The sequence below is a fragment of the Gobio gobio genome, assembly GCF_949357685.1.
Source record: "Gobio gobio genome assembly, chromosome: 9".
Taxonomy (NCBI): domain Eukaryota; kingdom Metazoa; phylum Chordata; class Actinopteri; order Cypriniformes; family Gobionidae; genus Gobio; species Gobio gobio.
The window spans coordinates 42,337,898-42,353,509 of record NC_137115.1 but is presented as its reverse complement, the minus strand read 5'-3'; the positions used below and the strand labels follow the sequence as shown (position 1 = coordinate 42,353,509).

General features: G+C 38.6%; 1 protein-coding gene across 1 annotated transcript; it reads left to right on the top strand.

The window, feature by feature from the left end:
• Positions 1-370: 370 nt before the first annotated feature.
• Positions 371-15,403, top strand: psme3ip1 (proteasome activator subunit 3 interacting protein 1). The gene is made up of 9 exons (XM_079825931.1): positions 371-417; positions 1,249-1,310; positions 1,390-1,512; positions 1,596-1,694; positions 2,189-2,311; positions 6,037-6,175; positions 13,447-13,520; positions 14,532-14,684; positions 15,030-15,403. Exons 3-9 carry the CDS (start codon positions 1,398-1,400, stop codon positions 15,032-15,034), a joined length of 708 nt encoding a protein of 235 aa, XP_079682057.1. The 5' UTR covers positions 371-417; positions 1,249-1,310; positions 1,390-1,397; the 3' UTR covers positions 15,035-15,403.
• The last annotated feature ends 209 nt before the right edge of the window (positions 15,404-15,612 follow it).

The following is a 15,612-nucleotide window of genomic DNA, read 5'->3' as shown; positions in this document are numbered from 1 at the left end:
AACACATTTTACATGTTTTAATTCAAGAAGGTCCTTTTGATTCTAACGTATACTTGGCCATATGGAAAAGTAACGAAGTTCTTTTAATTCTTTAACTATAGCATTTGTTACATTAAGGAGGTAAGATTCCTCAATGCTAAGGCCAATGTTCACTTTTTTTCTTTCTTTTTTATATCTATAACATTTGTAATGAAAAATAGCAGCATACACGTTTAGAAACTATAGCTATAAATATGTATTTTGTGTTTGGGTATTTGCTTGTTTGGGTTATTATATTAATAACGACAAATTATTCTCGAAAGCAAAACTTTCCCATGAAAACTACATTTCCCATAAGTCAATGTTCGTGCGTAGGAACTGTGCCCTTAGCAGCTGTTGCTGGGGGGACGCTTTTACCAGGACACAAAACCGGACTAGGTAAATATCTGATACCATTTCCTTCTTAAAATAATGATTTATTCCTCGTCTCTTCTTTGACCTCGGTCATTATTTGTCTGCCGTATAAAACAAACCGACTTTAGGCTTGTATAATGTGTGTTAAACGAATAGCTGTATGAATAGGACTGCTTCTGTGTCCAGTGACTGCGATCAAAGCCTTGCACGTTCGGCTTCAGATCAATATCAGGCCCTGAAGCTGCGGTTCTGTCTCATGAAAATACTATTGCAGAGTATTATTGCAGTGTTTCTTGCATATAATCAAAATAAAGAAACGCACGGAGTCACTGACCTTTTTCACCCATAATGGCATTATATGTCGTTTTTACCTGTATTTTGTTTTGATGTTTATTGTTATCATAATACTACTTGATATGATGGGGTTTTATCATGCACATTTCACACTGAGAGTAGAAGTGCTGATAAACTATGGTTTAGAGTTAGATAGATTTTTAAAAAATTATTAATATTTTTTGCTCTCTGTGTGTTTCTAGCACCATTTTAATGGTGCATAATCTGCATATGCATTATACTGGCACTTTAAAATAGTTTTATTAGCAAAAAAATCAAATAAATAGGCCAGTCTGTATCTGGAATTTATTACTTTCACTGTTCAAATCCAGCACTAGGGGGCAGTGTTTACCTTTCCTTGCAGAAATCCACTAAATATACCTGGAGAATAAATTATATTGTGCTTCACATTCAAATGTATAGTTAGATGCATTAGTTCTGCATAAATTTATGGTGGGTGCAATTTTTTTTTAATTTTAATGATCATACATTTGTATTCTCTGCCTCTGAATCTCTGAACAGAATCTCTTGCAGATGACTTCATGAACTACCTACAGTGTTTATCCTGATTAAACAGCATTTAGGTGAGTTTTTATGGATTAAACATATTGATAAATGTGGTGATCAACACATAAATAACACAAATGTCTGCATGTTGTGTAGGTTCTGCCATGGCAGATGGTGTGGACCTCAGCAGAAAGTTTGTGTCAGAGTCTGAACTAGACGAGAAAAGGAAAAAAAGACAGGAAGAATGGGAGAAGGTCCGCCAGCCAGAGGACCCGGAGGGTGAGACTTAACTTTACTTTTACGTTCACTTTATCAGACAAATTAAGGCCAAGTTTTCATTGTCCATTCTCATTGCACCACAGAGGCCCCTGAGGAGGAGTACGACCCTCGATCTCTGTTCGAAAGGCTACAAGAGCAGAAAGACAAGAAACAGGAAGAATATGATGAGCAGTTCAAATTCAGTAAGCACTCATGCTGCTTTCCTCCCATATTCATCCCTTTATTTTTTGTATCAAAAACAGATCTTTCCGATGACACGCATCGCACGGTCTCAGGGGGCTTGCCTCTCCCATTTATTTCTGACCTCATTTTGGGGTTTATCTGTCACCGTTTGTGCAAAAACATGCGTGTGCTTGCATACACACGCGCTGGTGTGTGTTTGAGCATGTCGGTGGGTGTCTATGAGTGTGAACAGATGGGAGTGATGGAGATCAAGAGCAGGTCTGTTCTTGCGGGTGCTGATGGGAGACTGGCATGATCTTAGCATCTCGGCTTCATCTCCGTATCCCTGGTGACAAACCCACTCTCGGTCTCCCTAGCGACCATTGCTGCTCCTATTGCCGTTGATTTCAAGGGCCACATTTCTTGATCTACTAGCGTGATGGTCATATTCACAGACAATATAACTGTTTATGACCGCTCAGTTATTTAATTCTGTAATTTTGTTTCTCCACAGAGAACATGGTTAAAGGCCTGGATGAAGACGAGAGCAGCTTTCTCGACGAAGTCTCTCGGCAGCAGTCTCTAATAGAGAAACACAGACGGGACGAGGAAGCTAAGGAGATAAAAGAGTACAGGATATCCTTTTGCACCTTAAAGCACATACAATATTACTGTCATGCGCTCTTGAAACAAATTGACAGGGAGTTTAGCTTTCTGCCTGAGTCTGTCTCTGCGTTCACCTTCGTTAAGCTGATGGTAGAAGCTTCAGCTGTCAAGCGCAATGATGGCTGGTGAAAAGTAAAGTAGAGTTCTTGTACCTTGTTAGCGTACATGTTCTCAAACAAGACAGCCCCAGGAGATACCTGACGCACTGACAGAAATCCACGCTGGCTCGGCAAATGGTGTGGAGGTTTGGGAAGCAGACGGTCTCCGTGTGTTCAGTTTCAATCAGTTTACTTTGTTTTGCAGATGGACGTTTTTGGACTCTGATACCTTGTCATGCAAAACCATTCACAGTTGATAAAGCTGTAGAAATACGTATTAAAATGAATACAAAATTCGATTAGCGGTTTAAAAACTTCTTAAAAACGAGAGGCTGAAAAAAGCAGCAAAATGCATCGTAAACAGTGGTGTAATTTGCGGGTGGGACATGTCCCCACCACTTTTTGAAACATATCGCGGCACGGATGTACATAATACAAAAGAAACATCTTCATGTGATTAGCAATTCGTTCGTTTGTGTTAAATAAGAGGCGATCTGGTGCTGGAATGTGTTGTTTTTTAAAATCGTACTGGTGTTCTCTTGTCGCTCGTGCACACAGTCTTCACACAGAAGAGCGCTTCAATCTATCGCTTAAGCTGCTTAACCCTGAACCTCTGGCACACTTAACAAAAATTCTCTTTATAATGGAAGTTGCGTTTGTTGTTTCTTTCCTATTGTGACATATATCCAAGAGCTTCTCAAACAAGAAAAAAAAAATGTAGGGTGGGATTTGATTTTGTCCATCGGGAATTGATTAAATCTTTGTGGTTTGCTATTGCTGCGATTTCATGTGAGTGACAGGATGTCCTGCCCTGTCCGCCAGTATTCACATCAGAGAAGAGATGTCGTTGTAAGTTAGTTTGGTTAAAGATTACGAGGGCATATGAATAAAATAAAATAATGATGTGCACAGATAAATCATGGTGCTTACGGTAGGGTGTGTTTGTTTGGGTCTAGATTTCAAATATCAACAGTGTTTCTCAGAAATCACTTACTGCACCTTAGCCATTCCAGCTAACAATTTTTGAACATTAGTTTTTGGGTCCCAGAACATTCTTTTTTTAAAGTTTGTTTTTGGTTAGCCAGGAAAGTTTTCTTTACGGAAATTGAACGTTTATATAACCAACGTTTGTAGAATGTTATTCTAACGTTACTTTAACATTCCCCTAACCTCTTTATTTCCTCCGATATCCTTACCCCCTTGTATGTCAGTAATCATCCAGCTCATACTATACTGGGTCGTGGGTGTGCTGGATGATTACTGAGGTACAGCGGGGTAAGGATATAGACCCAGCCATGTGGAAGGTGGATGTATGGACGGCTGCCTATTATACAAACCATATCTTGTTTTTATTTATTGTTTAATTAATATAAAATAACCTGAGTACATTAACCATCATATGGAAGATTAAATAAGATTACATTTGTCCATCAATATGTAAGATTTACTATATTTCACAGGGTACCCAGATTTTATATTTCTTCAGCACCAAATAACAATGACTTAAACACAATCTATGGAATCACGAATTTATGAATTTTCACACTATGCTTAACCCTGGCTTAATATTTTAGCTATAAAGTTGGATTTATCTGATCATTATAATGTGTTTTGAATTCTCATTTCAACATAAATGCTGTATTAAACTAATTTCAGAGCTCTGTATAGGTCATTAAATAAAAATAATGCAATCATTTATTTGTAAGGTTATTTTACATGGTTATTAAAACTAAAAATAACCATTAGGGAATATTCTGTATAAGTTAATTTTAGGTTACTTAAAGGTGCACTGTGTAATTTTTAGCGGCATCTAGTGGTGAGATTGTGAATTGCTACCGCACACAGCTCACCCCTCCCTTTCGAAGCTACGGTGGCCAACACAGGACAAAAATGTCGTCGTCTGAGAGAGCAGAGAGCGACTAGCGCTCTGTAGATCAGTTTGTCCGTTAAGGGCTGCTGTAGAAAGATGGCGGCGCAAAATGCGACTTCACTGCAAGGGGACTCGCGGTGTATGTAGATAGAAACGGCTCATTCTAAGGTAATAAAAACATAACGGTTCATTATGTAAGGTCTTTATACACCACTAAAAACAGTTATGTATATTATATTGCATTTCTGTCAATAGATTCTCATAAATATTACACGCTGCACCTTTTTTTTTTTAACTACCCTGCAACGTTCTAGTAGTTAATTTATGGTTGCAAAATTATAACATTAGGGAATGTTCTGTATAAATTATTTTTTAGGTTATTTAAAAATAACCACCCTGCAACGTTCTGGTAACGTTAATTTATAGTTTCAAAATAAAAACCTAATATAACCATTAGGGAATGTTCTGTATAAGTTATTTTTAGGTTATTTAAAAATAACCTCCCTGGAATGTTATTTTACAGTTGCGAAAAATAAAACCTAAAAAGAACGTTCCTAGAATGTTATTGTTTGGTTCTCAAAAAATAACCAAACGGGAAACATATACTAATGTTAGGGGAATGTTCTTTGTTTGCTGGGATAGTCTTTGGTTTAAATTTTGAACAGGTCTTAAGGTCAAATATGTCCATCTAGAGCATGTTTACAGAAAATAAAAAAAAGCAGTGCAGTGGAATACAAGGCAGTCTGTGTCAAGTCAGTTTACCCTGTTTCCCGCATTCATTCACGGTATTCCAGAAAGCAAGGTTAACTTACCGTCACATATACACTAAACTCAAACTGATTAACCCAAACCTTGCTTACTCAAGGTATATAAAAACATACAACACTACATACATGCAACGATTCCTGAACAAATGACTCTTTTGAGCTGTTTCTTTGAATGAAGAGTTCAAAAAAATGGTTTGAATCAGTTATATGAATCTTAAGCTGGATTGAATCATGTTTTGTTTCGGTATCATTGTTTGTGTGTAACAATGAATTATGAATTGCAGCAGATTATTCCACATTAGCACAATTTTGTTGTGTTAAACTACCGAGATCAAAGGGCATGCTTTATCCATATATCATATACTATTGATTTCTCATCCTGAAACATCTAATACGATCAGCCTTTCTCTTCGGCCAATCAGGTATGCCTGTAGATAGAATGTTGGGGGATGTGTTGTCGTGGCAACTGAAACCTTTCTCAGGGCTTGATAACTGCATCTAAAAGCACTGCTGAGAACCGTGATCTGTAGAATAATACAGTAATGTGCCCTAATTCTACTGAATTTGCCTCCCGTGGAGGCGCCAAATAGTCTTACCTGTAAGTGTGTCACCTTTTTAGGCCATCTGTATGCGCTAAACGAAAAAAGGAAGTAGGTTTGATTGCTGTGGTGACTTCTGGTGTGTGACTTTGGCTTTTTTGAGTGGTTGCCCTCTTTATCGTAGCTTCCTCATCTGTCTGTGGGTTTAGTTCTGTTTTTGCGCTGTTAAAGTGGAGTTTTTCAAGAAGTTATTTTAGGTTTATGAGAAAGATTCAGTATAAAAGGAAAAACGCCATTTGTCAAGTGGCTTACCACAACAGCAGGGCCGGAAAGTAGGTTGTCATGTTGCTGTGAAGTTTTCTCGCAGTTTGATTACACATAAGTGTACGTCAGTGATTTTTCCTTAACTAGTGAACCTCACAGCGCTCTGCAGAAGCTGGCAGCCACCGAGAGCCAGAAGAAGGAGCCAGAGAAAAAGGCAGGACCCAAACCCTCAGAGACCCACAGAACCAGTCACCTGTCTCAGGCCCACCTGCTGGCTGGGGCAGTGAAACGACGCAGGTACAGAACGGAGGAACTCACCGCAATGTGTATTCAATAATTATTTTTACGCCTGGTTTCACAGACAGGGCTTAGATTAAGCCAGGATTAGGACGTAGTTAAATTAGGACATTTAAAGGGTTACTTCAGCGATTTAGCATTAAGCTTTGTATCAGTAGAAACCTGGTAGTATATTTGAATTATGGTACTTTGCCCCCTCATATCCCGTGAGACTAGAGAATTATGCATTTTATTTCTGGGAAAAATCCTCAGATGACGCAAATATCGTCATTTTGCGTCATCAGAGGATTTTTGGCCAGAGCCTAGAGACTACAGGAGCTAGTTCCGCATGTTTTCAACCCACCCACAGGGGAGAGATCTCACTCACAGAATGTAAATGCACACGCCTGCTGCCGCTCGGCTTGGGCATTCGTAACGGAGCAGTGTGGAGCAAAGTGAGTGTTTCAACTTTTCAATGAATTCCTATGAAAGTTTAGCTTCCACATGCGATCTGATAACGTGCCAGACTGGACACGCGCCGAGAATGACCGCCGCGCTTCCCTCAGCTCTGCTCAGCTCTTCTCTCGTGATGAATGAAATCTGACTCCTGCTGCGTTTGTGCCGGGACTTTCGTTCGGCTCACTCACACTTTATTGAAAAGACATGTTCAGTTTTTAATTGTAGTGTTTATTCTCTAACTGAACTAAATTATTTTATTACTATGAATATCAAAACGACGTTGGGGGCGGTGCCGCGGTGTGCAAGTGATAACCAATAGCCGTGGCTTTGGGAGTGGCCTCGTAGGGCAGCGAAGCAAGTGCATTCTGGGAGTTGTTGTCTTTCATCCACATGAGACACAAATAAATGTTCTGTCTTTTCTCAGTCTAGAAGGCACCAAATTCAAAAATAATTTCACATTTCTACTACATAAATGACACAGTTTAAATACACATTCATCTTCCCAGTGCTGAAGTGCCCCTTTAAAGAGAAAGTTCACGCAAAGATGAAAAGTTCTTTGGAACACAAATGAAGATTTCTTTGATGAAATCTGAGAGCTTTCTGTCCCTCCATTGACAGCTACGAAACTGACACTTTGACGCTTCAAACGATTCATAAAGAGATCGTAAAACTAATCCATATGAATTGAGCAGTTTAGTCCAAATTTTCTGAAGAGACATGATCGCTTTATATGATGAACAGATTGAATTTAGTATTTTATTCACATATAAACATTGATCAGCAAACTTAAACAGAAGCTCAACCAAACCTGTTGGACGTGGAGAACAAACCTCTTGCGGTAGCTCAAACGTGCTGCATAACATGAGAATGAACCTCATTGGTTCTCGAGGAAGCTCAAACGTGCTGCATAACATGAGAATGAACCTCATTGGTTCTTGCAGAAGCTCAAACGTACTGTGTAACAGGAGAATGAACCTCATTGGTTCTTGCAGAAGCTCAAACGTGCTGCGCAACACGAGAATGAACCTCATTGGTTCTCGAGGAAGCTCAAACGTGCTGCGCAACACCAGAATGAACCTCATTGGTTCTCGAGAAAGCTCAAACGTGCTGTGTAACATGAGAATGAACCTCATTGGTTCTTGCAGAAGCTCAAACGTACTGTGTAACAGGAGAATGAACCTCATTGGTTCTTGCAGAAGCTCAAACGTGCTGCGCAACACGAGAATGAACCTCATTGGTTCTCGAGGAAGCTCAAACGTGCTGCGCAACACGAGAATGAACCTCATTGGTTCTCGAGGAAGCTCAAACGTACTGTGTAACAGGAGAATTAACCTCATTGGTTCTTGCAGAAGCTCAAACGTGCTGCGCAACAGGAGAATGAACCTCATTGGTTCTTGCAGAAGCTCAAACGTACTGTGTAACAGGAGAATTAACCTCATTGGTTCTTGCAGAAGCTCAAACGTGCTGTGCAACAGGAGAATGAACCTCATTGGTTCTCGGGGAAGCTCAAACGTGCTGCGCAACAGGAGAATGAACCTCATTGGTTCTTGCAGAAGCTCAAACGTGCTGTGTAACATGAGAATGAACCTCATTGGTTCTTGCAGAAGCTCAAACGTACTGTGTAACATGAGAATTAACCTCATTGGTTCTTGCAGAAGCTCAAACGTGCTGTGTAACATGAGAATGAACCTCATTGGTTCTTGCAGAAGCTCAAACGTACTGTGTAACATGAGAATTAACCTCATTGGTTCTTGCAGAAGCTCAAACGTGCTGTGTAACATGAGAATGAACCTCATTGGTTCTTGCAGAAGCTCAAACGTGCTGCGCAACACGAGAATGAACCTCATTGGTTCTTGCAGAAGCTCAAACGTACTGTGTAACACGAGAATGAACCTCATTGGTTCTTGCAGAAGCTCAAACGTACTGTGTAACAGGAGAATTAACCTCATTGGTTCTTGCAGAAGCTCAAACGTGCTGCGCAACAGGAGAATGAACCTCATTGGTTCTTGCAGAAGCTCAAACGTACTGTGTAACAGGAGAATTAACCTCATTCAGGCACGTGCACAGGTAGGGCTCAACCTGTGCAGTGCACATGCCCTTTTTTGTGCCCACGCCGAAGTGCCCTTATTTTATTTTTTTTTTATAAATCAATGCTATTGGTCACCCTTCACGTCTGTCTGTTTTACAAATATTTAGCCAATGAAAGTTCTTAAAAAGAGCTTGAGTAAATATTATTCGACGATCCTCAAACTGTCAGTTAAACATAACTCCGCCCCCTCCATCATTCTCGACTGAACGAACTGACGTTCCGCAGCAGCCGCACAGCAGACCGCAGCTGGACGAAGTTTTGCAAGGGTAAATAAAGATATTGTTGTTTGAATAAGTATTAAACAAACACTATGTCTATAGGCTCATATTTTATTTATTTGAATTTGAGTCTGACTAAGACGTGGTGGGACCACCACTAAGTTACCGCCTACCACCTGAGACTGAAAAGTAGAGACTAGCTAAGTTAGTCAATACATATGTAGACTTGCCTACACTTAAATAGCCTGTGCATACATAGTAGCATTTCATCTTTTATAAAATTAGATTTTGGCCAAATGTATATAATTTTACAACCGGAAAGACAGAGTGCCCAACTTCCCATTATAGCTACAACATAGGGCTGTGCAATTAATCGAATTTCGATTTCGATTTCGATTTTGCCTCCCAACGATCACCAAAATAGTATAATCGAGAAAAAACGATTATTTTGCCATGTTCAGTTTTGCAAGAACACTCTTATTTTGTCTTGCGTTCTGAATGAAACGCGCACGCGCTCATCCGCCCCTCCCGAAGCCACAAACTTTCTCAGATCGGGAGTCTCGTGTGCATATCATCCGCTGGAATTTAAAAACTCGGCGCGAGTAAAGATGGCAGAAGGAGGGCAGTTACAGCAGCGTTTGCTGAGCGAAAAAGGCAAAACCAACTCCGTTGTCTGGGAACAGTTTGGCTTCGAGGAATCAGACGACGAGCAGAAACATGCTACGTGCAAGATTTGCTACATGGCAGTGGCTGCAACGCAAGGGAACAGCACGAATTTGTTTAACCACTTGAAAATTAAACAGAGTGACCTATGACAATCTAATAAAGAAACAAAAACTGACGAGAGCAGGGATGCCGTGTAAACGTCCTTTTTTCCCCTCATATTTTTTGTAAACTTTGTTCAATGCATGCGAGTGCTGTCGTATGTTCGAATATGTCCAGTCATTTTCACCGTCATCACCCGGGTTTTGTGCCAGAAGACGCGAATGAGAAGCCGCGCGCAGTGAGGAAATGTATCTCTGTGCACTCATCCGAGAGTGCGCACACGTCTCTCAGCGCGCAAATATTGAGTTATCTTTCAAGTCTTGCTCTTGAACGGACAAACTCACACAAAACGTATGTCAACATGTCCATCTTGATGAGTTTCCTAGCAGACATAGTCTGTATATGCCTTAAGTGAACTTTATACAGTCGATAAAGACGACGCATCTCCGATCCGGATTGAATAGCTTTTGTAAGTTTAATAGGATTCATCTTTAATTTATGCACTCAAATATGCAATGTTATTTTACATTTGATACATTTCTGTACCTGAAAACTAATGTTAGACGTACCTGAAAAGCATATCTAGCCGAACCATATTGTTGATCTTATTTTGTGGTTATCATTTTTACGTGAATACTTTTATACTTTGGTTTGAATATATGTTATAATATTTATTTTAATAGTTCAAAAAGTACAACAAATGTTACAATTTCAATTGAATTGTTGAAAGGTGTATTTTTAATAAATACAACACATTCCCAAAGTCATGTGAAATAATCGTGTTACATAATCGTGATTTCAATATTGACCAAAATAATCGTGATTATGATTTTTTCCATAATCGAGCAGCCCTACTACAACAAACTAGTTTGAAACCTGCTGATAAAAATGTAACGTTACGCCGTTTTAATGACGGACAAATTGCACATTTGCACACATTCGCTGGTCAAAACCCCCTTAACTGCATAGCATTTGAGTTTGACTTTTGTAAAATGTTAACAATATATTGATAAGTATACAACATCTGAACAACATATAATTTGTTTTTTGTTCGCCCCGCGCTGTTTCATACTGGAACTTACAGAAAGCGACTAGTGTGGTCCTCGTCGTCACCTAGGTAACATATCTTTGATTCATGATTGCTGATGATACACTTGATTTATTAACATTTAATCGTGTTAAGGTAATAATATAAAATGATGGTTATTATTCAAGGCTGTTAATATGCACACATTATTCGTTATCTAGCTATTTTTTTATCTACAGTGTTCTATACTCTCTCTGCTTGTCTTGTATAAATGTAGTAAAACATGGTTTGTTGTAGTAGTAACAAAAAAAAAACTACAGAATCAGATCAATGTGAAATATTTATATTTTATCATGTAGAATGCAATATATATATTTGGACGGTAAGATTTTTAAATGTTTTTAAAAGAGTCTCTTCTGCTCTCCAAAGGCTTCATTTATTTAATCCAAAATACAGCAAAAACAGTAATATTTTGAAATATTTTTACAATTTAAAATAACTGTTTTCTATTTGAGTATATTTTAAAATGTCTTTTTTTTCTGTGACCAAAGCTACTCTTCAGTGTCACGTGGTCCTTCAGAAATCTTTTTTAATTTGCTTTTCACGGCAACTGTAGTTTTCACTCTATTTTTTTTTTTCAGTGCTGGGTTATTTTAGGGAAAGTGTAGTGAATAAGAGACATAATATTTATGTTATTATGGTTGTTATTAATAGTGAATAAATCTAAAGCTTTTGAGACTATTATTTTGCATTATTGATTTTGTCATGAAGCTATGACCATTTCTTCCATTTATGTAGGCTTAATAAATAATCTTTATTATATACATATATATATATATATATATATATATATACATATATATATATATATATATATATATATATATATATATATATATATATATATATATATATATATATATATATATATATATATATATATATATAATAAAAAAAGGGGTGCCCTTTTTCAGTTTCAACACATGCCCCTCAAAAGGTCTGTGCACGGCCCTGACCTCATTGGTTCTTGCAGAAGCTCAAACGTGCTGCGCAACAGGAGAATGAACCTCATTGGTTCTTGCAGAAGCTCAAACGTGCTGCGCAACAGGAGAATGAACCTCATTGGTTCTTGCAGAAGCTCAAACGTGCTGTGTAACATGAGAATGAACCTCGTTGGTTCTTGCAGAAGCTCAAACGTGATGCGCAACAGGAGAATGAACCTCGTTGGTTCTTGCAGAAGCTCAAACGTGATGCGCAACAGGAGAATGAACCTCATTGGTTCTCGAGGAAGCTCAAACGTACTGTGTAACAGGAGAATTAACCTCATTGGTTCTTGCAGAAGCTCAAACGTACTGTGTAACATGAGAATGAACCTCATTGGTTCTTGCAGAAGCTCAAACGTACTGTGTAACATGAGAATGAACCTCATTGGTTCTTGCAGAAGCTCAAACGTGCTGTGTAACATGAGAATTAACCTCATTGGTTCTTGAGGAAGCTCAAACGTACTGTGTAACATGAGAATGAACCTCATTGGTTCTTGCAGAAGCTCAAACGTGCTGCGTAACACGAAAATGAACCTCATTGGTTCTTGCAGAAGCTCAAACTTACTGTGTAACACGAGAATGAACCTCATTGGTTCTTGCAGAAGCTCAAACTTACTGTGTAACACGAGAATGAACCTCATTGGTTCTCGCACGTCAAGCGAACATGCTTGAGATTCCATTTACCACAACTGATGTGTGAATCAATGAATGTTTATGTGAATAAAAGCCTAAATTCAATCTGTTCATCATATGAAGCGATCTCTTCAGAAAATTTGGACTGAACCGCTCGATTCATATAGATTAGTTTTACAATCTCTTCTAATTTTTGAAGCACTGAAGTGTCAGTTGCATAGCTGTCTATGGAGGGGCAGAAAGCTCTCAGATTAATATTTTTCCATCTGAGGCGTTTAAAGACTCCATTTGTCCATTGTTTATTTCTAAAGAAACACGACAATGTATAAAAGGCTCCATTACCTTGTATCTTACACTATCGCCCCGTAGAAGCCGTTTTTGTAAAAAGTAGGCTAACGATTGCGTCATAACCACGCGACTCCGCGCTGTACCGTATAGACCCGAGGAGAAGCTCGCAGGCAATCTTTTACTGTCTATGAGGCAATCGGGGGGACGTGGAGGCATAATCGCAGATACAGATGTCGCAAATCCTGCTTCATTCATCAAAAGTTGCTCCTGCTCACTCTCTCTCTCTACAAGATTCGGTGATTCAGATTTTACGTTGCACAACTACTAGAAGACTTGCCACTGTCAGACAGGCTGCTCACGTCACATCTACGTCGTCAAGCTCAGTGTGAGGCTGTGCAGTACACTCAGCCATCAGGAAGTGACTGCTTCTACCTGACTTCAATTTTCCCCATCGAAACCTATGGGGTCGCTGTGTCCATTTCTTTTACTGTCTATGGGAATGACGTGGGTGAGTAATTAATGAAAGAATTTTCATTTTTTGGGTGAACTTTAAGTAGCTTTTATAAACGTGCCTTAGAAAAAAAACATTACAGGTGTAATGTGATCTTGAGACAAAACAATGACACTGACATATTACAAGTTGCTTTCAGTTAAAAACAGCTCAAAAAGCTTAAGCCTTGTCTGTGAAACTGGGCATTAATGTATTTTAAACCTGTAGAAATCCGAGACCGCATGCATAATCTTTACGATTCATTTTTGTCTTTGTACAGCTCGTCTCAGTCCTCAGAAGGGAGTAAAAGGCAGAAAGCAGAGGAGACGGTCTCTGGCAATGGCAGTCAGACAGGTGAGCAATGTAGTGTAATGCTGCCTTCACATAATGTCATTATGTAAAGTGATTTTCAGATCATTATTAGATCTGTAATTATGTGGCATACTGTTTTAATTGCTTTAAAAGAAATTACCAGAACATTATAGTTGATTAAAAAAAAAAGGTAGGGAAGTGTTCATAAAAATAACTAAAAATAAATTAAAAATTTTTTTTTTTAGCAGTTTAATAACGTAACTTAAAAAGACAATGCTGTCTTTTATGGCACAAAATAATTTTTTTTGGGGGGGGCACTGAACAGAACAGTAGTTGGGTTCAGTTTTTAAGAAAGGATGCATTAAATTGATTAAAAGCAACAGTAAAGACTTTTACATTGTTACAAAAAATATATATATATTCTATATTTTTTGGGGGACAAAAATCTATTTATTAGGGCTGTCAGAAGATTAATCGCGATTAATCGCATCCAAAATAAAAGTTTGTGTTTACATAATATATGTGTGTGTACTCTGTTAATTATTATTTATATATAAATACACACACATTCATGTATATATTTAAGAAATATTTTTATGTATATACATTTATATAATCTATAATATATATATAAATATAAATGTTTTATATATAAAAATAATATTTTTTTCTTAAATATATACATGCTTGTGTGTGTATTTATATATAAATAATAATTAACAGAGTACACACACATATATTATGTAAACACAAACTTTTATTTTGGATGCGATTAATCGCGATTAATCTTTTGACAGCCCGGGGGGGTGTATCATAGTTTTCACAAATATTGGAACAAAAAATATGGACAAAAAATGTTGTGGTATTTGACAGCGCTTGTATTTTACCTGGAATATTAATAAGGCAAAATGTAAACATTTTGTAATATTTACTTCTAGAAATCAAGAGAAATATCATATCGATTCACCGTTCCATATTAACCTGCCACGTTAGATGTGAAAAGCATCAGAGACTGCGTGCGCTCTATGTGCGTGTATTGTTTTGTGTTCTCAGAGCAGGAGGCGGTCGAGCCCAAATCCCCCGGCGCGGACGTGACTCGCTCGGGCGTTCTGCACCTGCCCTCGGCCGCTGTATGTGTGGGCATCCTGCCAGGACTCGGCGCTTACTCGGGCAGCAGCGACTCCGAGTCCAGCAGCGACAGCGAAGGTATCGTGGATGAGATTGGCTCTCCCATAAAGCGCCACAGGCTCTTCAGATAAACACACTGACAGATCACACTCACTCACTATCACTTTCTCCCTCACCTGTGCTGCCCAAGGCTTGGGTGCCGCCCCCTCGCCTTCTCAGCGGCGCGGAGCACAGATCAATACCTAAAACGATTTAGCTCTAGGTATCCGTTATTTCAGTGTTTCAGTTTGGGATAAGGCTGTTTGGTTACTTGCTTGATGTTTATTAAAGGCTGTAATGTTAACTACTATTGTGGTTGTTGATGTCTTGTGCTTTTCAAAACATGACACTTCCCCCATCCTCCTCATATTACGTTCCATACAGTTTAAACCCCTGGCAGCTTAACCTGGTGACGCACCTTCCCATCTACCCACCCTTGCGGTTTCTGCAGAGCTCTAGTGGCCAAGGGGACACTGACTGACTGACTGACAGCTGTGGATCAAGAAGACATGAAACATTTAGTCCAAATCCCTGACCATCACAGGACAATGCAGACATATTATGGGCTTGTTTAAAGATATTTAAAAGTCTTGGTTGAATTTTACATTTGTTTGATGTTTCTTTTTTTTAAAAGACAAAATGCTGCAATGCTAAGAATGCTGGAATTTTCATGAACTGTGCCCTATAAGGACATGAAACTGTGTGTGACTGTTCACTGGAAAATAACCAGTGATGACAGAATGGAAAATAAAGGTGTTTCTCAAGTTTTTTGGGCTTTTTTCTCTCTTTTTTTATTTCTTACCAACATGAAACCGCATTCACAACCCATTTTAGTTCTGTAATGAGTTTCTGAGTGAAACTGAATATTCAGTGAGGAAAAATTAATGGATTGGGAAAAATTTCCATATGAGAATGGAACCAGACTTGTAGTTAATTGTGGAGAATTGCTCCCCTCTTGAAATAATGT

Excerpts from the sequence above, each read along its gene's own strand:
- psme3ip1 (XM_079825931.1), top strand. The coding sequence starts at position 1,398 with ATGGCAGATGGTGTGGACCTCAGCAGAAAGTTTGTGTCAGAGTCTGAA. Across the intron at positions 2,312-6,036 it reads GGAGATAAAAGAGTACAGGA|GCGCTCTGCAGAAGCTGGCA; the intron begins TATCCTTTTGCA and ends GTGAACCTCACA. Across the intron at positions 6,176-13,446 it reads GGGGCAGTGAAACGACGCAG|CTCGTCTCAGTCCTCAGAAG; the intron begins GTACAGAACGGA and ends GTCTTTGTACAG.